This window comes from Salvia hispanica, chromosome 6, assembly GCF_023119035.1.
Source record: "Salvia hispanica cultivar TCC Black 2014 chromosome 6, UniMelb_Shisp_WGS_1.0, whole genome shotgun sequence".
NCBI classification, from domain to species: domain Eukaryota; kingdom Viridiplantae; phylum Streptophyta; class Magnoliopsida; order Lamiales; family Lamiaceae; genus Salvia; species Salvia hispanica.
In genome coordinates, this window is record NC_062970.1 from 45,645,127 (window position 1) to 45,663,865 (window position 18,739).

Sequence of the window (18,739 nt, forward strand, 5' to 3'; positions counted from 1 at the left end):
TGAATGAAAGCAATGCAAAGGGATGGGCCATTGAAAGTTCAGTTTATAATTTGCATGCATCTTCTTACATATTTCCACTCGCACCAACTTGCTTTTAGTGTCATACAAATCTAACGTTGACTTCTTGACCGATACATATAATGACAAGTGGCAATTACTTCCCCTAGGAAAAAACTCTTTTCATTTTAATCCATTTTTTAAAAATAAAAACTCTTCATTTTAGAAAATGGACCTCATATCAACTTACAGTCTAACACTAATTCCATTTTTTATTTTCTCTCTCTTATTTTATCCATTTTTTTCTTCTTTCCTATTTTAACAACTTTGCATTATAACTCGTGCCGTTTTTAAAGTTCCTGCTTTAAGAAACAAATGATAGTAGTATTTTTTATTGTTATTTTGTTAAAGGCGGATACTACTTAACACCAACTACAAAATAGATATGTATGGTATGGGACTTAAAATCATAAATGGCTAAAACAAAAATTCTTGAAATTGCATATCAATAATTTTCAAGCATGACGGCTGCATGTAATGAAGTGAAATAGTAATAGTGGAAAAGTACACCAGCTAGGCCAAGATTTTTACCACTAACTTTGAATATGGTGAAAAAAATAGATAAGCTTTTAGCGTGCAGCTAATTTCCCTCTAATATTGCTCGAAATCGAATCCAAACAAAATGTCTAAAATGGATGTATCTTGATTAAATGTGACTCATCGAAATGTCTAATTATTAGACCAAATCAACGTTGTTTCGTCACATAATTTATAAAAAGTTAAATTAAGTAAAAAAAAACTACCTAATTAATCATCAAAATGACATTGTTTCGATGTGCTGACTTGTCGTTTCAACACTAATTTTATCGTGTCATCTTCACGTCATTTAAAATTGCCACTAGACACATCACATAATTTAATTTTGTCGAAATACTTGGTCGGGGAAAGTGGCCACACATCAAAAGTTCATGTACTATATTTTTTTCGCATATCATTCGAAGTTTGGGATATGGATTTAATTTTGCTAACAAATTGGTCGAGAGAAATTGGCTAAAGTTCATTTATTATTTTGCCCCAATGAAATTTAGTATATTTATTATATATTCCTAAACGTCGTTGTTAATTATGATTTTTTTTTTCAAAGAAAGACATCGACCTTAGCTAATTAAGTCGACAAAACTGACTGTTCAAATTCCAAATAGGAAATAAACGTGATGAACAATACCATCTATCGTGTATAAATAAGCTCATACCTCTACTCTATCTTCCACTCCAAATCAAAAACCAATTCACTAAAGCAATGGATGTTTTCATCTTGTCAGCCAAAATTTCTTGTGCTGTTGTAGCTCTGATATATCTATGGAAAGTATTGGATTGGGTGTGGTTTACCCCCAAAAAACTCGAAAAAATCCTACGCCAACAAGGCTTCAAGGGAAATTCTTACAAGCTTTTCTATGGAGATTTCAAAGAGATAGGAAAGATCACCGGAGAAGCCTTGTCCAAACCCATGGAGTTCACGAATGATATTGCGCATAGAGCGACTCCCATCGTCCACCATGCTACAAAAACTTATGGTACGTACGACTGCATGCAGCTAAGTTGATAAGACGTTTTACCTCTAATTAAATGGTTATTGTTTAGGGTTAACTAAATGATTATGGAGTGCAAATTTTCAGGTGATGACAACTTTGTTTGGTTTGGACCAAGGCCCGCGGTATGCATAAGGGAGCCTGAGATTATACGAGAGATTTTGTCGAAAAACAATGTTTATCTGAAGCCGACTGCTAATTCACTTGGGAAAATGTTCAAAGGAGTTGGAACGTACGAGAAAGAGCAATGGGCCAAACATAGAAAGCTAATTAACCCTGCCTTCCATGTTGAGAAATTAAAGGTATATATATCATGAAATTGCATGCAATGATGCAAACAAATTATTCTGTCTGTTCTACTGTAGTTGAGACATTTTTTTATGGTCACGATGATGAAGGAATGAGTGTTTTAATTAATTATGTGAATAAAAAATAGTGGAACGACCAAAAAATGAATATGACTTAACTACGGTGGAACTGAGAAAATTCAATTTAGTATTAAAACTAATATCTACATTTAATGAAACAGCATATGGTTCCGGCGTTCCACGTCAGCACGGTTGACATGCTGAAGAAATGGGATGCGATCGTACCAGACTCAGGATCATGTGAGGCCGACGTGTGGCCTTATCTTCAGACCATGACGAGCGACGTGATTTCAAGAACCGTGTTCGGGAGCAGCTACGAGGAGGGAAACAAGATCTTCAAGCTACAACGAGAGCAGGTGGAGCGAATCAACGAGGCCGGTCGCCATATGCCCGTCCCGGGATGGCTTCCCACCAAAAACAACCGGAGGATGAAGGAAATCATGGATGAGATCGAGTCAAGGGTGCTCGGAGTCATCAGGAAGAGGGTGAAGGCGATGGAGGAGGGCGAGCCGAGCACGAATGACTTATTGGGCATGCTATTGGAATCCAATGCGAATGAGGTGAAGCAGAATGGGACAGCTTCTGCAATGTCAATGGAAGAAGTGATGGAAGAGTGCAAGGTGTTCTACTTCGTTGGCCAGGAAACGTCTGTCTGTTTGCTGGTATGGACAATGATCCTTCTGAGCAAGCACGAGGACTGGCAAACACGCGCCAGGGACGAGGCTTTGGAGCGTTTCGGGAAAGGGAAACCCGATTATCAAGAGCTGAACCACCTAAAAACTGTGAGTACTGTCTTTCTTCACCTCAATTTAAACTAGAAAAATCCGTAACGAGTTTATGAAACTTTGAGTACAATCTTTCTTGCATAATTTTTTTTTTGGTTGAAAAAAACACCAAACGACATCGTTTGTAGAATTTTATTTTCACTACAGATATCTAAGTAGCTTTTATGAAACGTTTGGGTCAAAGCTTATTTGGTTCGTGTTCTTATTGGGTCGACACGTTAAGGACACAAAAAAATTCGTGTCGTGTTCGGGGTTAAGTGTAGCAGGTCGTATTCATGTTCGGGTTTGGGATTTTCTTAACGTGCCATGTTTGTATTTGTCCTTATTGGGTCGTGTCGTTAACAGGTTGACCTGATAATGGCCCAACACACACGATTTGTCACCCTACTAATCAATAGACGTAGTCATCCTAGACTGTCAGGGGGACCTAATTTAAGATCTAAAACGTAAAATTACAAATTTACCCCTCGCTGAAGTAAATAAAAAATAAAAAATAAAAAATGAAAAATCATTCCTCCCTTGTTCGTTCACTTCTAACACATGTGTCCGCCTCTGCGTGCAGATGAACATGATCCTCCACGAGGCTCTGAGGCTATACACACCGGGAGCGACGCTCGCCAGGCTTACATACAAGGAGGCGAACTTCGGAAAGTACACTATCCCGGCCGGAGTGCAGATGCAGCTGCCCTTGCTAGCAATGCACCACGACACGCGCCTGTGGGGGGACGACGCGGCCATCTTCAATCCGGAGAGGTTCTCTCAGGGCGTGTCGAAGGCGACGCAGGGGAGGCCTATATACATCCCGTTCGGGTCGGGCCCGAGGGTGTGCATCGGGCAGAACTTCACCATGGTGGAAGTTAAGATGGCGATGGTTATGATTCTGCAGAATTATTCGTTCAAGCTTTCGCCTTCGTATACGCATGCTCCTCATCATCTCTTCACTCTGCAGCCTCAGCATGGAGCACATTTGATTCTCACCAAACTATAACTATTTCAATTATTTTAAACTATAGTAATTTTTATTTTTTTTGTATTATGTGTTTTCGTGTAATAATAAGGGTGATATGTATTACTGTATTAGATATATATACCAAGCGTGGTTAAATTGTATTTTTGAAATATTTGGGTTTCAATTTTAAGAATTTATATATATTTTAACTATAGTATATATTTAACTATAGAATAAAATACTTCTGAATGCACCATTTTATATGAAATCTATTGATTTATATATTTGAAATTTTTACACAGTATATAAATTTACTTGAAAAAGATAATGTTGCAATTATTTGATACAATTTGTAAAAATCTCTGATTTCATATACATTACAGTAATAATTTTTATGCATCACGTGAAAAGAAAATATAATCATAAATAACCATATATCTTTGATTTGACATAATAAAAAAATTGCACTATTTTATCCCTACGACCTTTGGTCAAAAACTCTCTTCTACCACGAAATTGTTGAGCTGCCAATTGGGAGACACAAGAAGTCAACGTATTCATGCAACGGTTATGAATTACTCTCTCCGTCCTGCTTTAGCAGTCCTATTAACTTTTCTGCCTTTTTTTTATAAAAATGATAAAATAAATAGTTAAAGAGGAGAAATGATAAATTAAGAGAGAGAATAATATAGAGAAGAGTCTTATCTACATTATTGTCTCTTTTACTTTACTATTTCTCCACTTTAACTATTTTTTATCATTTTTATAAAAAGAAGGCAGAAAAGTCAATGATACTACTAAAACGGGACAAGGGGAATATTAAATATAGGCGTTACAAGTATTTATAAAATATTCTACGACTCTTATTTTGTCCATCAAAATTATCTTTGTAAATTTGTATTAAATTTTGTTAGGTGGTTTTCAATATCAACTAACTAAACTTCAACATCTCTATCTCTCATTCAATTCATTTATCAATTATCAAAATCTGTGTCGTCCACTGACAAGATTATTTTTATGATTTAATATAAAATGGTCAAATGAAACTAAAGAGAAATAATTGAATAAACCCTGAGAGAAAAAAATTCACTAAAAAATATTACAAGTTGTTTCCAGAATATGTCAAATCGAACTAAACATTTTTTTTTAATTATTCTTACTCAAACAGTACCCTACTTGCCTCTTCGGCTTTTGCTCAAGGGTTTGAAAATTTCCATGATCAAATAATCCTCTAGTCCTACTATCCGACATAGCAACAAGTCGCACTTTGTAATACTACAATAAAACCATGTGCTATACATACTATTCAAAGAAAGCCATATAGTATAATTTATGAACCTACACCATTCCAAATTGATAAATACTCTATTTTATCCCTATGACCTTCAATTCAAAATTGAACAAAATAGTGAACTCAATACTTGTATACAAAATTGAATATTCAAAAGTCCAAATAGTGAACTCAATCCAGGGAGGTTCGCTCTGGGTGTGCGCGTGTCCAAGGCTACACAGTGGAAGCCTATGTTTTTTCTAGAGATGTCAATCGGGTCAGCCCAACGGGTTTCGGGCCAACCCTATCGGATTTTGGGTCAATCGGGTCTGGGTTGCAAAAGCTTAGCCCTAACCGTAAAAGCTCGGGTGTTGGGCTAGCCAACGGGTTAATCGGGTTGCTACCGATAAAATTAATATGCTATCAATCAAATAAATAATGATGAAAATTAGTTATATTTATATAATGTAAAACATTTAATTATGATAAATTTGATAATTTGAGACATGCTTAAACTCAAACATAAACATGAACAAATATTAATATTTGAGATTTGTGCAAAATGAAGTATAAACATATTTCTAGAAAATTTAAAGAATGTTTTAGAAATTTATATATTTTTCAGTGAATGATGTTTCTAATTTATTTATCTATTATTATATTACTTAATAAAAATTAATCTATAATTTGTATATCTAATACTCCCGCCGTCCGCCATTATGAGTCCCATTTATGGGCAGCACGGATTTTAAGAAATGTTAAGAAAAAGTGGATGGAAAAGAGTTAGTGAAATAAGGGTCCTACTTGTATATATTAGTTTTAAATAAAATATGAATGGAATGAGTTAGTGAAAGGTGGGACCTATTACCATTTATGGTAAAAGTGAACCGGGACTCCTATTCACATACAGACTAAAATAGAAAAACATGACTCTTATTCGCAGATAGAGGGAGTATAAAATTAAAAGTTATTTTTGTAGTTATCTATATCAAAAAAATAATCAATGAAGCGACAAATTATGAGTCAAATAAATAGAACAATAGAAATTTTATCGAATTTTCGGGTCTAGCCTTAACGTGTTGCAAGTTAATCGGGTATGGGCTAATCGGGTTGTGATTTTATTGGGCTATAGATTTTCAACCATAACCCTATAAATTGGGCGGGCTATTCAGGCTAGCTACACTGACATCCCTAGTTTTTTCCCTTCGGGCCGGGTCCGAGGGTCTGTCTTGGGCAAAACTTCACCATGGTGGAGGTTAAGAATTTAAGATGGCAATGGAATTGATTGTTGAAGCGCTTGTCTTCATACACACATACTACACATCCAACTTGATTCTGACCAAACTTTATTTTGGTTTTTCATGTCAAACTTGTAAAATTAAGTTTATTGATCAGCTTGTCTTAGACTTGTTGAGATAGTTTTAGGGATTAAAGACTAGAAAAATTAAAGATTCAAAAATTTTAATCAAAACAGTAGAAATCATAATGATAACCAAATAATGAGAAGATAAATTAGGGGTGAAATCCCAAGTACAAGCAATTTGATGTAGAATGAAATATGAAGATCATTCACAGAAAACAGCTGAAAATGTCTAGTATAACTGAGATCAGAATTAAGCACCAATATTGGAGGCCTTGTTGAGGATAACACCTTCGTATTTTACTTGGAACCACTTCATCGAATCCTCCTTCGTGACCCTGTGTTGGATACCAACGCGGGACTTGCACCTGCGGCGGCGCCCAACCCGGTAGCCAGGGCGCTCTAGGACAACGTAGAAGTCCATACCATAGATACCAGTTGAAGGATCATACCTATGGAGATGGAATAGTAAGAAAGATACAAACACAAGTAGTAATTTCATAATCAACGTAATCAAAAGTAACGAAGAAAAGTTAGCAAGATCTAGCTATGGTGGGTGGTGAACATTGATTAATCATTTGCAAACATTATGAAGATCAAGCTATGTATCAGCCATACAATTTAACTTGTATTTAAGCAACATCTGAGAAACCATTTTACAAGAGAGCAAGAGAAGTTTACTTACTTAATTCCAAGATCGATATGCTCCTGAATACCGAACCCAAAGCAACCAGTTTCGCTAAAGTTTCTTCTCAACAGCTCATACTCCTTGACCTTCAGTCCACTCTCGAGGAGCTGCATTGCCTTATCACCTCGTACTGTCACGTAGCATGCAATTTTTTCATTACGCCTGATCCCAAAAGAACGCACCGTGTACCTTGCTGTAAAACAAAATGCCAACACAAGAATGAGACATGTGCTTTCTGTCATACCATATCTTGTAAACGTCTAACTTGAAAGCAATAGATACGAGATGAACCCCGAAACTATATCATAAACAGAGAATTCAGGAACAAAATACCCAACTGCACACAGCATGTACTATCATTTCCAATGTAGTCAAAGAGGCAATCCACCAAACGAATTTTCGTGTCACACTTTTTGTGTATGTTACAGGACGTAAGAACGCAAAAACAAACAACTTCCATGAGCACACACTACTACAATAATTCCAAATCAATTGATTCAGCAACAATAACAAGACGAGTTCAGTTCAATTCCAGTAACTATTGGCCATAGTCCGCAAAACAAATCCACATTTATCGTACCGTTCCACACTGTCACGTAAAATTAAGCTCATTTTTCACCTTTCAACAAAAAGATTGAGATTTTTCAAACATCCAATTAAACAAAAATGAAGCCTTTACACTTCCAGTTAATCAATTAGAGCTTCATGATAAGCTGCATCACACACATACCAAAAAATCTTCTAACAAAGAAAATTAAAACTAGAATAAGCGTGAAAATATTACCCTTGGAGAAAACAGGGGTTTGGCCACTGAGCTGTTCCAAGACCTATAAAATATTCATCAAAACGGAAACGCCTAATTAGAGCGATAGAGGTAACCACAGCAAACATACGCACGCAATAATGCTGAGCTGTACCTTAGCGGCTCTGGTGAGACGATCGCCGCTCTCGCCGACGGAGATGTTGAGGACGAGTTTCTGAACTTTGATTTCCCTCATTGGATTCGACAGCTTCTTCTCCGATGCCTGTCATCGCGCAATTTTCCAATCAATTAGACTGTCATCGATGCGTAGATAAGCATACATATGTTATAGATACAGATATCAACGGCGATTGGCGGATTGCTTACCATGGCGGTGAGGTAGGGCGGCGCGGAAGCTGCAGTTGCTGAGAGGGATTTAGGGATTTTTTGAAAGGTGAAGAGAAAACCTAATTGATAGTGTAGTTAGTTGGGGGGTGATTCTTAATTATTCTTATTTACAGGGGTAACTTCACAATTTACACAAAAACGTTTATCATTTGTTTTTTTTTGGTAAAAAAAATTTGAAGATTATATAAATCATACGAAAAGTTTCAGTCATGTTTCATTTTAGTATATTCTGTTACTTTTATGTTTGGATGTCGTTAACTCTTTTATTATGTGGGGTACAAAATGTTTCATCGTTGATTCTTGTTGGTACAAAAAGTTTTATCATTATTTTATATTGGTATAAAAAAATTTCCTATTTTTTCATGTATTATACGCCATATAGGTAAAGAGTTAATGATGTTAAAACACGTATGACGGAATGTATTAAATTAAAATTTGGATGAAACGTTTTGTATGATTTACGCAAACATCAAATACCTATTAATATTAAACAAAGGTGAAACATTTGTATGAGTTGTGTTATCTTTGGTTTAGGTAAACTAGGTCATGATTTAACTTAGACTATTTCTTTACTTTACTGTTCATGGATGTGCCAAAATCTAATCCAAACTAATTGAGTTGTGAAACACAATTATTCAAATTGAAGACGAATTATTAATAAACACATTTGCAGAACTGCTCGCAAGCTTTTACTTGCAGGAGTGACACCCATCCTGTGAATCCTGTGTGCCTTGCCTTCGACCAACATGCTGTGGGGACATGATGAAAGACTCCTGTGTTTTGGATGCTCTTTGGTTCTCCCATTTTGTAACACTGAATTTCTAAAGCATCATTTACGATATCTTTATTCAGGATTGTAAACGTGCAAAAAATTTATATAGAACGCTTAATATATTACAAATAATGAAGCTTTCATTCTCTATTCATAAAATTGTCTTTTGTAGTATACTATATAAGGTGGTGTTCGGTTTGCAAAATAAAATAATATCAAGATACAGTTTAGGATTGATTTGTGAGATTATTTTAGTCATAGAGGGTTAGCTATGACTAATTATCCCATAATTATCCATCTAGGATTGAGTTGTGGGGTTGAATGAATCTCATGAACCAAACACACAATAAATTTAATCCTAGATACAATCTTGTAAACCGAAAAAAGAATTGTTTCAGGATTTAGGTTTTAAATCTTAGGGTTTATGGACAATTTGGAAGCTTTGCCTAACACCTTACTCTTGAGCATGATTAGGTTACTAGTCAATGAGACATTGAGGTTAAATGACAAGACTAAGACATCACAAGATTATTTAGTGCTCAATCTCGCACATGTGATGTTGATTCCTCACATTATGCTATTCTCCCTTTTATCCATGTTTTGATTCAAAACTTCCACTATATTAGATTAACAAGAAACGTCTTACCATCTGAATTGTATTTCAGTATTTTATAGTTTAATCCCGCCTACTTACCATGTAAAATACTCAACAGAATACGATAATTACATATGAGTCAATGAAACATAATTCAAGTGACAAAGTTGATTACGTTTGACCGTGGATTACGAGTTCAATCCCTACCAAAACGGCGTAGATATCGTCGTTATATGCGTGGTGTAGTTGTCCCGCCTAAGTAACTTCGTCATCAGGCAAAGGGCAAAGTCGTCAAATGCATAATAGCATCAACTTGTATTGAGGGCAAAGTCGTCAAATGCAGAATAGCATCAACTTGTAGTGAAGAGCTATGATCAGCTTTAGGAGGCAAAGGGCATAACCGTCAAATATAGAATAGCATCAACTTGCAGTGAGAGAGCTAAAATCAGCTTCCGACCTTCGCCGGATTCTCAAACTCTCTCGAATTCAATCCCTCGAAAAATTCACCGCCGTCCCCCACCGCCACCCCCCGCCGCCTGCCCCTTCAGAATTATACTTATCTCTCTTTCGCCGTAAAAAACCACCGATCTTCATTTCTGCGAGGGGAGCTGTGATTTCGTTTTCGCCGTGAGTCCTTCTAATTAAGCTTCTTTCGTTTCTCTGCGTTGCCTTAATCGTTGATTCCGTGGTTTGTCTTTCTGTAATTGAATTGTTTCCGTGCTTGCTGATCTGTTTCGCGTCTGAATTTTCCGTTTTCATCTGGTTTGGGGCTCAATTCGCCTCTTATTTCATTCTATTAGGTCGTAATTGGAGCTTAATTTGAGTAATTAGGTGCGCCCCTATGTTGTTTGCAGCTGCACATGACTGAGTGTCAGTCTATTTGTTTAGTTTCTTCTAATTGGACAGTTTCAGTGGTCCTGCAAGATTCTATTTTTAATTTGATTGTGGATTCTTTGAGTTTTTCTATGTACATTTTTATCAGTATTATCTGGAAAATTAAGTTAAACTGTTGCAATCTTAAACTGTTTAATAGGTATTGTCGGCGAAGATGAGTTATTAAGTAAGGTGCTTGTGTGGATACAAAGATTTGATGGTCAGCAGTTTTTGCATAAAATTGGGTGCAATTAAGTGAGGGGGTCTTCAGTAAAGAGAGGACCCTTGATTCAGTGGAACCGAAGCTGTTGTTTTTGACGTTTTCTTATAGTTTAGCTGGTTCGTTATCCAGACAATGCCAGCCGTACAGAAGCTTTATAATGCGTGTAAAGCATCACTTACGCCTAACGGACCCATTTCGGAAGAGGGTTTAGAAAAGGTTCGCAACCTATTAGGTAAGAAGAAGAAAAGTCATCATCCTTTTCCTTTACCAGCATTTGTTTCTTTATCATGGATCTCCATATGCATTTATTTTTGTGTATGGTGACACTTGGCATTTCTCCGTAATGTTTGATGAAGTTCTTCCTAGTTAATGAATATTGGAGAATTAGACTCTTTATAGAGGAAAAATCAACTGCGCTTCTTTCGTATTTTTACTTTCTATATCTATTTGGATTAACTTGGGGAGAAAAGGAATAAAAAGATATACGAGATCTGAAATTGACTTTGATTATCATTTTCTCATGTGTCTAAAAAATGGTATGTAGTCCGTGGAATTATCATAAACGAACAACATCTATTAGCTTAGGTATTGGAAAGGTAGTTACCTCAAGTAATCAGAGAGCTGTTTTATTCGATGACCATGTTACCACGCTTTATATTATCTTCCTCTATTCATGTGCATTTTTTGCCTCATAATCCTGACTTTCTAACTGAGAGTGGCCCTTTGTCCAACTGTATTTCCTATATTAACTGGCATTGCATGTTAATGAATGTTATAATGAATGTATTCTTGTGTAATCTTTGTTGGAGATAAATTTGCTGATGTTATGAAGCTAGAATCTATGAAATGATAACATATGTGAAATGATAGTTATCTTTAGCAGTGAAGATAGTAAATATGAAATGGTAATTGTCTCTAACATTGTAGGCTTAGATGAGGGGTTTATTGAGAACCACAAAAGATTAAGTAGTTTTTGACAAATCAGACCCATGTCTTATTTTGGGATATCTCGGTGAGGTAGTAAAAAGAGGTATATTTGGGATAGGCAAATAGAAAACATTCCATTCATGCTGGGAAAACTTCCCTTTTTGTTCTTTGAATTTTTGGCATGCTGTCCCACTATTTTAGATATAAATTTTTATATTGTGTGATGTTAGCAATTTAAAAATAAGTTGTGTATATGAATATATGGCTTAATACTTTACTTACTAAATCTGTGCCTAGCAGGAAAAATTCTCCAGAAATTAAATAGAAACAACGGTCATACTAATAGTCATAGCACTTTACATCATGCATGTAATAGATGCATCTGCTACGTATAAAAGCCCGATTCGGATGAGGAACTATATATTATTGTAATTCAAGATATTATACCTTAATGATTTGTTGGTTTAGGGATTGGATTCAACTTGCGAAAGGATATTTTAATTCTGAAATTGCTCTGCATGTCCTAAGCTGCTTGCTTTATCAGTTAGTAACACTTTACATCCTTTGTTGCAGAGAAAATCAAGCCTTCTGATGTAGGTCTCGAGCAAGAGGCCCAACTATTACGGAATTGGCCAGGTACCTTGACAGAGCGCAATGGAGGAAATCAGTCTCTCCCTCCAATTAAATACCTGCATGTGCACGAGTGTGATGGCTTCTCTGTAAGTGTTCTTATGATTATGATATATCAACTTTTTTGCTTTCCTTTCTCTTTCCTGTTCTGATTTTCTCAGTTCTTGATTCCTTTGACGGCTAGACACAATGCACAATTTGTATGATGAGACTGTATGCATCTTTATTATTTGGAACCTTAGATTACTGAATAAGTAACTTCTCCCTCGCAGATGGGAATATTCTGTATGCCACCTTCTTCAGTCATCCCTCTTCATAACCATCCTGGGATGACAGTGCTGAGTAAGCTTCTGTACGGTTCATTACATGTAAAATCCTATGATTGGATCAACATTCCTGGGCCTTCTGATCCATCTCAAGGTTAAGTAAATCTAAGCAACTGTATGCTTCAGTCTATCTTGATTCTTGTATATTGATTTTATAGCAAAGAGTGAAATTTTTGGTATAAACATGGAATAACCATCTTTAGAGGATGATAACCTACTTAGATATTGGGCATATGTTTTTATCTATTTGGATTCATGAACTTATCTGAATATGCAAAACGTGCCAAAAGAATTGTCATCGGTGTTTTTGCATCAAAATCTTCAAGATTAATAATGATCTTTAGATTATTTGATTACTTTCAGGAGCAAGGCCTGCGAGGGTTGTGAAAGATTGTGATATGATAGCTCCATGTGATACAACAGTGCTTTATCCAACTAGTGGTGGTAACATCCATTGTTTCAAGGCCATCACTCCATGCGCCATCTTTGACATCCTTTCTCCGCCCTACTCATCCGAAGATGGACGCCATTGCACTTATTTTAGAATGTCCCCCGCCGCAGATCTACCTGGTACTCATTGCAACTGAAAACATTCACATATATTCTTGCTAAACAAAGTCCTAATATTTCATCATTTATTTATTTTTATTTTCAATTTTGGTTTTTAATGAAGGTTCCATCGAGGTGGATGGAGAAACAATATCCGAAATCACTTGGTTAGAAGAGTCTCAGCCTCCGGATGACTTTGTCATAAGGAGAGGACAGTACAAAGGCCGCGTGCTCAAAACTTGAAGAAATTTTTTGTTGTCATATATTCAAATTCTATAAGCTCTCAAGAGCCAAGATTGTCTTAATTTGCCTCAATTTTAGTATTGCTTTAGCAGAAATTAGACTTTTGAGGTGTACATAGTTGAGGTATTATATATTATTATTTGATTGACCCTACATATCTCTCCTTCTCTCTCTCTGTGTTTGTGTGTGTATTCTCTTTCTTTGTCCTCATATCATTGCATCAAGTTATGAACTTCAAGATTAGTTAAGCTACATTCCTGATTAAAAGGAAAAAGAGCAAGTTTGGTGAGAGGAATTGCATAATGTTAGCCTTCCACACTATATATCAGCTGCTGAATTTAGTAGTACTTGTTGCTTAACCGCGACATGAAAACAGAGCTCTGTGCGTTCTTCACAGAGGTGGACGACAGAGTGCGAGAAAGCCAAGAATCTGATGGAGATTTCGGCAGAGGTGGTGGTGGTGGTGGTGGTGGAGGTGGAGGAGCATCTCCCTCTCTTGCTAGCCGCTTTCTTGCATTCTCAGCTGCTTCGTTCACAGCAGTCCGAATATCATCTTCACTGCTCGAATCATGGTCTGAATCCGAATCCGAGTCTGAATCTTCATTTATCTTCATCACACCACTTGTCTTCATATAACTCTCACTGTTCTCCAAAATTCTTGCAGCATCATCAGCATCCAGTAGTTCTCGCAAGGTTCTGAGGCTCTTCTTGCGCGGCACCTCTACAAGACACGGCATGTACTGTTTATGGTAACTCCTCGCCTTACGACTCATCGCCTCATTCTCACTGTCTGTTGAGGAGCCAGACACTGCAGATTCACACAGCATTCTGCTACCAGGAAATGTCATCGCGTGGGCGCGGCTCATTGCAGGAACGGGGCTCAGGCTGCAGACCGAACTTTTCAGGAAAGCTCGAGGCATCAAGCAAGACACTCTGATCACATTCTCATGCTGATCACTCCCTCCTCTCTTGAAACTAGGCCTGCAGTGGAGCACTATTGACTTTTCTTGATACACCACTTTCCTTCTCTCGTGTTCTCGTTGGCGGACTCCTAAATCGTCTACAATTGGTTCGCTACTTGCATCAGAATCCGAACTAGTTTCTCGCAGAGCTTCCACCCTGCGCGTAGGCTTTGGAGAAACGGAAGGCCTAGCACAGTTGTGATATTGTGCTAAGATCTCTTCCTTTGGCCGCCCCGGGATTTGTTCCCACACGAAAGGCCTAGCATAATCGTGAGATTGTGCTAGGATATCTTCCTTTGACCGCCCTGGGATTTGTTCCCACACGAAAGGCCTAGCATAGTCATGAGATTGTGCTAGGATCTCTTCCTTTGGCCGCCCCGGGATTTGTTCCCAATGGAAGGGAACAGAGACCGGGTTCCCCACATGATCAGAGTTCCGCTCTGGTCTGTGTGGAGGATCAACTATGTGTGAGGTCACCTTGTTGGAGTGTTTTCTTACAGATAATATTGGTTGATTGAAATTCAGCTTCTTCTCCACCATGTTTTTTCCAGCTCTATTGTAAAACACAAGAATGAACTTTTATAGGGTTTGGAAACACTAAATCTTCAAATATTCTCTCATTTATGACATATTTATCTCTACATGCCTATATATTTCCACATGCTTTGCATGCCTATATATTTCCACATCTCTTCAAGGCTCTAATTAAATCTTAAATTTGTTTGGCATTTTGTTCAAGTTAAAGAAGTAATATTTGCAGCTTAATTACACCATAAAACCAATTAGAAACATAAGCCAGACTTTGTTTTGATTTTTCATTTCAAGTTTTATATACATAAACATCTATATGCATGCTCGTTTGGTTTAACTAATAAGATATGTAACTCGTGATAGGAAATATGGGCCAAAATCAAGATAATATTTTTATAAGTGTTCTTTGGAACTCCATATTAGATGATCCTTGATTATGTGTGATTGATAGCACATGGAAAGACAAAATTACCCTTATGTTTTGGGGTTGGAAGATTTGGCAAGAAAAAATCTCTACCCCGGTTACATTTGTCAAATCAAACAGATCCTTAGATTTCAACAACACATTCAACGTTGAGATTTTAAAAAATGCCGATATTACATATTTTTTTTATGTATTCCAAAACGTTCAACTCAAAAAAATGGCAAGCAACAACAACAAATGGAAAAAATTAAAATAGACAAAAAAACAACAAAGAAATCAATATACATAGAAAACACACGTCCTAACATTATCTGCCAACATGGTCCAGAGTGGTCACACAGCTCAACATTTCAAACAACAATTACAAAATTCTATAACATGGCAGCAAGAATAGGGAGAAAGGATGAAAACAACAACCAAAAACCTTGACATAAACAAGGTTGTACCTTTCAACATCCAAGAAATGAGAGATAGTCAAATTCTTCTTTAACAAATATGTCACACTCACATTGTCATGACCCCAATATTTATATGAAAGGGAGTAAACGAGTTTGTAAGTTTCTACAATGATTTAAATTGGTTGAGTTCATTAAACTAAGAGAAGAAGCTTATACATTATGTAAAATGGAGGGAAAAAACACTAATTAATCATCATCTTATGTTTACCAAATTAAGTTGTCGTTATTAATCATGAGAATCAATACTTTCCTTTAGAAAATGGAAAAATTAATACTAGTATTTTTTTGGATTTTGCATATTCGTTACAATCCAAATTCGGTTCACGTGGCCTTATTTAAATATGGAATTGAAACAAATTTTTATGCGTCACTTGATTTTATTTAAATTTTTAGTGAATTATAGAATGACTTATAGCACGTATGTGTGTTATTTTAGGCCTCATATATATGAAGTATATAAATTATTGGAATTTGTAGTAACGATATGATGACTTTTATGCATCGAACTTTCATTGTTACCTTTTCTCGAGATAATGCGTAACTGAATAGATCAAAGGTTCGAATCATAACAAGGTGAACCACTGCTTCATCATAAAACTATACTTGTCAAGTGGAATGGGCCGGGCTGGCCAAGTCCAAGCCCCGACTGAATTGATGTCTGGCTCGACTTGGGCCGTGTCTAAAACTTGATAAAATTAATATTAAATATTAAAGTTACTTCTAGCACAAATGATAAGGGTTTAGAGTTTATGGATGCTTCAATTTTTCCATTTAAGTTAAGACTGATTGAATTTACATTGTATAATATATTAATTTATTTTTTATTTTTTATATGACTTTATGTACGTGAATACAGTTACATGATGTACAAAATCAATAAAAGTAATTAAAGTTCATGTGTAATTTTTCATAGTAATCACCAGTTCAAAATGTCACAAGTAGATTTTTTGACACTAATAAATGCTCCCAAGTCAATTTTATTTTATAATAAGAAAATTTGGGAGAATGATCATTCTATCCCATGATTTATAGTGATTTTATAAAAATCTTTCAAATTTATCAATTTCACCAACTTAAACAATTGTATCAGTTTCATGTAAACTTCTTTTACATATCAATTCTACACCAATCTTCTTAACTTATAGTATCTATTTTCATCACAAAAAATTACTTTAATAGTAATGTCGTGATGTGAAATTAAGTTAATTCAAGGCAATAGACTAAGCTAGATTAGGCCTTAATAAATTCTTTAGGGTCAAAGATATCGCTTCCACGGTAAGATAATTTTGTTGTGCCTAATTTGACTAACCTTGTTTTAGTCTTATAGTCACACCAATATTTATAAACTTACTTCGTCGTTTTTATATTTTATTTACCTCAAATAAAAATCGTATATACAAATTATATAACTACAATCTTTATAATGGGGTGTTCGGTTTTGCAAGATTCGATCCGAAATTAAATTTGTAGTATGTTTGGTTCATGAGATTCAACCCCACAACTCAATCCTATATAGATAATCATGGAATAATTAGTCATAGCTAATTCCCTACGACTAAAATAATCTCACAACTCAATTCTAAATTGTATCTTGGTATTATTTATTAAAAATCGAACACCATCGTTATATACATGCTATATTCTATGATGATATTCAATTTTAATGGGTTGAATAACATTAAGTTTTATAAATATTCTTTAATTAAGTGGACAAAGCTCATAACTTTATATTGGAATCATGTGACAATAATTAAGTTTGAAATTATTTCGGAAAAAGTTAATCTTGACGATTGAGAAATATATCAAGTAGAGTATACCACATGCAAGACATTTGTGTATTTTCTTTGTCATGAAGTAATATTTTCATATAATAATATAAAGCATTACTTTTATTGACAACAACTTTAATCAATTAGTGAAATATCAACACGTGGAATTGTTCCACAGTTGTAACTATCATTTTCAGCGACTTAGAAAACCATGCCGACTTACGTATATTTATTTAATTTTTTAAGTTTGAATTTGTGAGTATGAGGAAGCCGAATATTGATTATGTCACATGCTACTTTTATAAGTGGTGTGTGTTTTCTTAAAGAAATAAATACATAAAAGGAGTATATTTTTAAGATTTAATAGATCCAAGTTGAGTCGAGGCCTAGTCGATTCATAACGGCCGAAAAACCCTAAAGTCAAATTTTAATTTCCAATTAATTTGTTTTTCCATTCATTTTCTTGTTGGTAAGGTCAATCAAATAATACATCTAAAATTATTAATGCATATCATTATTTGAAAGCATTAGGGTTAAACACCCGAAATTTGGATAACCTTTATGTTCAATTTGAACCAATCTAAAATTCAAATATTGTAAAATATAAATCCAAACGAATCAAAAATATATGGAACATCAAATCTAGAAACCCAATTTTTTTTATAACAAAATTAAAAAATCCAATAGAATCCGAAAAAATTCAATTTCTTTAAAACTATTATATTCATTATATTAGGAATATTTTTAAAAAAAATATTATTTATATAAAATAAAATTTGAATTTTTCTCTTTCAAGCAAACCAATTTAAACTGAACCAAAAATTCAAATTTCCGAAGATAAATATTCAATCCAAAATCCAAATGTTTCAAACCAAAACTAATACTCACTATATCTATCTAAGTAGTATTAAATATGAAATATTTTTTTTTGGATTGTCCCATTAAAAATGAAATATTTCCTAAAATAAAAATATCATCTCTTTACTTTTCTCTCTATTCATTCACTCACAGAGCAACACTACATAAAATTCCATGGTGAAAAACAAACGTTTCAATATTTCATATTCAATGGGACAGAGAGAGTATTAAAATTCGACCCGATTCGATTATTTACGCGCAAAACGATAACTTGAATTACGGATATTTATTCTCGCCCGCCCCGCTTAGAGTAACTCAAATTTTCCTAATCTAGAAAAAAATCCGAAAGCAAACCCGGATCTGAACCCGCCCGGAAAAGTAATTAATTATCGTTAAATGGAATAAAACCCCCGCCCCCATCGGTATATAAATTTCTGCATTTC

The 18,739-nt window shown here is 35.2% G+C and overlaps 4 protein-coding genes across 5 annotated transcripts; 3 read left to right on the top strand and 1 right to left on the bottom strand.

Annotated features, from left to right (window-relative positions):
• The first annotated feature begins 1,285 nt into the window (after positions 1-1,285).
• On the top strand, positions 1,286-3,849 carry LOC125197455 (cytochrome P450 72A225-like). The gene is made up of 4 exons (XM_048096192.1): positions 1,286-1,571; positions 1,674-1,888; positions 2,116-2,736; positions 3,302-3,849. Exons 1-4 carry the CDS (start codon positions 1,298-1,300, stop codon positions 3,725-3,727), a joined length of 1,536 nt encoding a protein of 511 aa, XP_047952149.1. The 5' UTR covers positions 1,286-1,297; the 3' UTR covers positions 3,728-3,849.
• Positions 3,850-6,444: 2,595 nt separating this feature from the next.
• LOC125192712 (60S ribosomal protein L11) lies at positions 6,445-8,266 on the bottom strand. Its single transcript, XM_048090339.1, has 5 exons — positions 8,136-8,266; positions 7,924-8,031; positions 7,791-7,833; positions 7,004-7,199; positions 6,445-6,770 (listed from the first exon to the last, which is right to left on the bottom strand). Exons 1-5 carry the CDS (start codon positions 8,136-8,138, stop codon positions 6,572-6,574), a joined length of 549 nt encoding a protein of 182 aa, XP_047946296.1. The 5' UTR covers positions 8,139-8,266; the 3' UTR covers positions 6,445-6,571.
• Positions 8,267-9,968: 1,702 nt separating this feature from the next.
• Positions 9,969-13,449, top strand: LOC125192380 (plant cysteine oxidase 5-like). The gene is made up of 6 exons (XM_048089916.1): positions 9,969-10,150; positions 10,557-10,851; positions 12,120-12,265; positions 12,449-12,596; positions 12,866-13,072; positions 13,176-13,449. Exons 2-6 carry the CDS (start codon positions 10,752-10,754, stop codon positions 13,292-13,294), a joined length of 720 nt encoding a protein of 239 aa, XP_047945873.1. The 5' UTR covers positions 9,969-10,150; positions 10,557-10,751; the 3' UTR covers positions 13,295-13,449.
• A 122-nt stretch (positions 13,450-13,571) lies between these two features.
• Positions 13,572-14,897, top strand: LOC125192381. Of its 2 annotated transcripts, none has more exons than XM_048089918.1 (3): positions 13,572-13,866; positions 13,959-14,043; positions 14,166-14,897. In XM_048089918.1, the coding sequence occupies exons 1-3, from the start codon at positions 13,728-13,730 to the stop codon at positions 14,293-14,295; spliced, it is 354 nt and encodes a 117-aa protein (XP_047945875.1). In that variant the 5' UTR covers positions 13,572-13,727; the 3' UTR covers positions 14,296-14,897. The 2 variants fall into 2 exon arrangements, with proteins under 2 accessions (XP_047945875.1, XP_047945874.1); XM_048089917.1 differs by having other exon boundaries at positions 14,133-14,795.
• Positions 14,898-18,739: the final 3,842 nt, after the last annotated feature.

Excerpts from the sequence above, each read along its gene's own strand:
- LOC125197455 (XM_048096192.1), top strand. The coding sequence starts at position 1,298 with ATGGATGTTTTCATCTTGTCAGCCAAAATTTCTTGTGCTGTTGTAGCT. Across the intron at positions 1,572-1,673 it reads CCATGCTACAAAAACTTATG|GTGATGACAACTTTGTTTGG; the intron begins GTACGTACGACT and ends GCAAATTTTCAG. Across the intron at positions 2,737-3,301 it reads AGCTGAACCACCTAAAAACT|ATGAACATGATCCTCCACGA; the intron begins GTGAGTACTGTC and ends CTCTGCGTGCAG.
- LOC125192712 (XM_048090339.1), bottom strand. Across the intron at positions 7,834-7,923 it reads GTCTCACCAGAGCCGCTAAG|GTCTTGGAACAGCTCAGTGG; the intron begins GTACAGCTCAGC and ends AATATTTTATAG. Across the intron at positions 6,771-7,003 it reads CATATCGATCTTGGAATTAA|GTATGATCCTTCAACTGGTA; the intron begins GTAAGTAAACTT and ends CCATCTCCATAG.
- LOC125192380 (XM_048089916.1), top strand. The coding sequence starts at position 10,752 with ATGCCAGCCGTACAGAAGCTTTATAATGCGTGTAAAGCATCACTTACG. Across the intron at positions 12,597-12,865 it reads GCCTTCTGATCCATCTCAAG|GAGCAAGGCCTGCGAGGGTT; the intron begins GTTAAGTAAATC and ends GATTACTTTCAG. Across the intron at positions 13,073-13,175 it reads CCCCGCCGCAGATCTACCTG|GTTCCATCGAGGTGGATGGA; the intron begins GTACTCATTGCA and ends TTTTTAATGAAG.
- LOC125192381 (XM_048089917.1), top strand. The coding sequence starts at position 13,728 with ATGGAGATTTCGGCAGAGGTGGTGGTGGTGGTGGTGGTGGAGGTGGAG. Across the intron at positions 13,867-13,958 it reads TCTTCACTGCTCGAATCATG|CATCATCAGCATCCAGTAGT; the intron begins GTCTGAATCCGA and ends AAATTCTTGCAG. Across the intron at positions 14,044-14,132 it reads CACGGCATGTACTGTTTATG|GAAATGTCATCGCGTGGGCG; the intron begins GTAACTCCTCGC and ends TTCTGCTACCAG.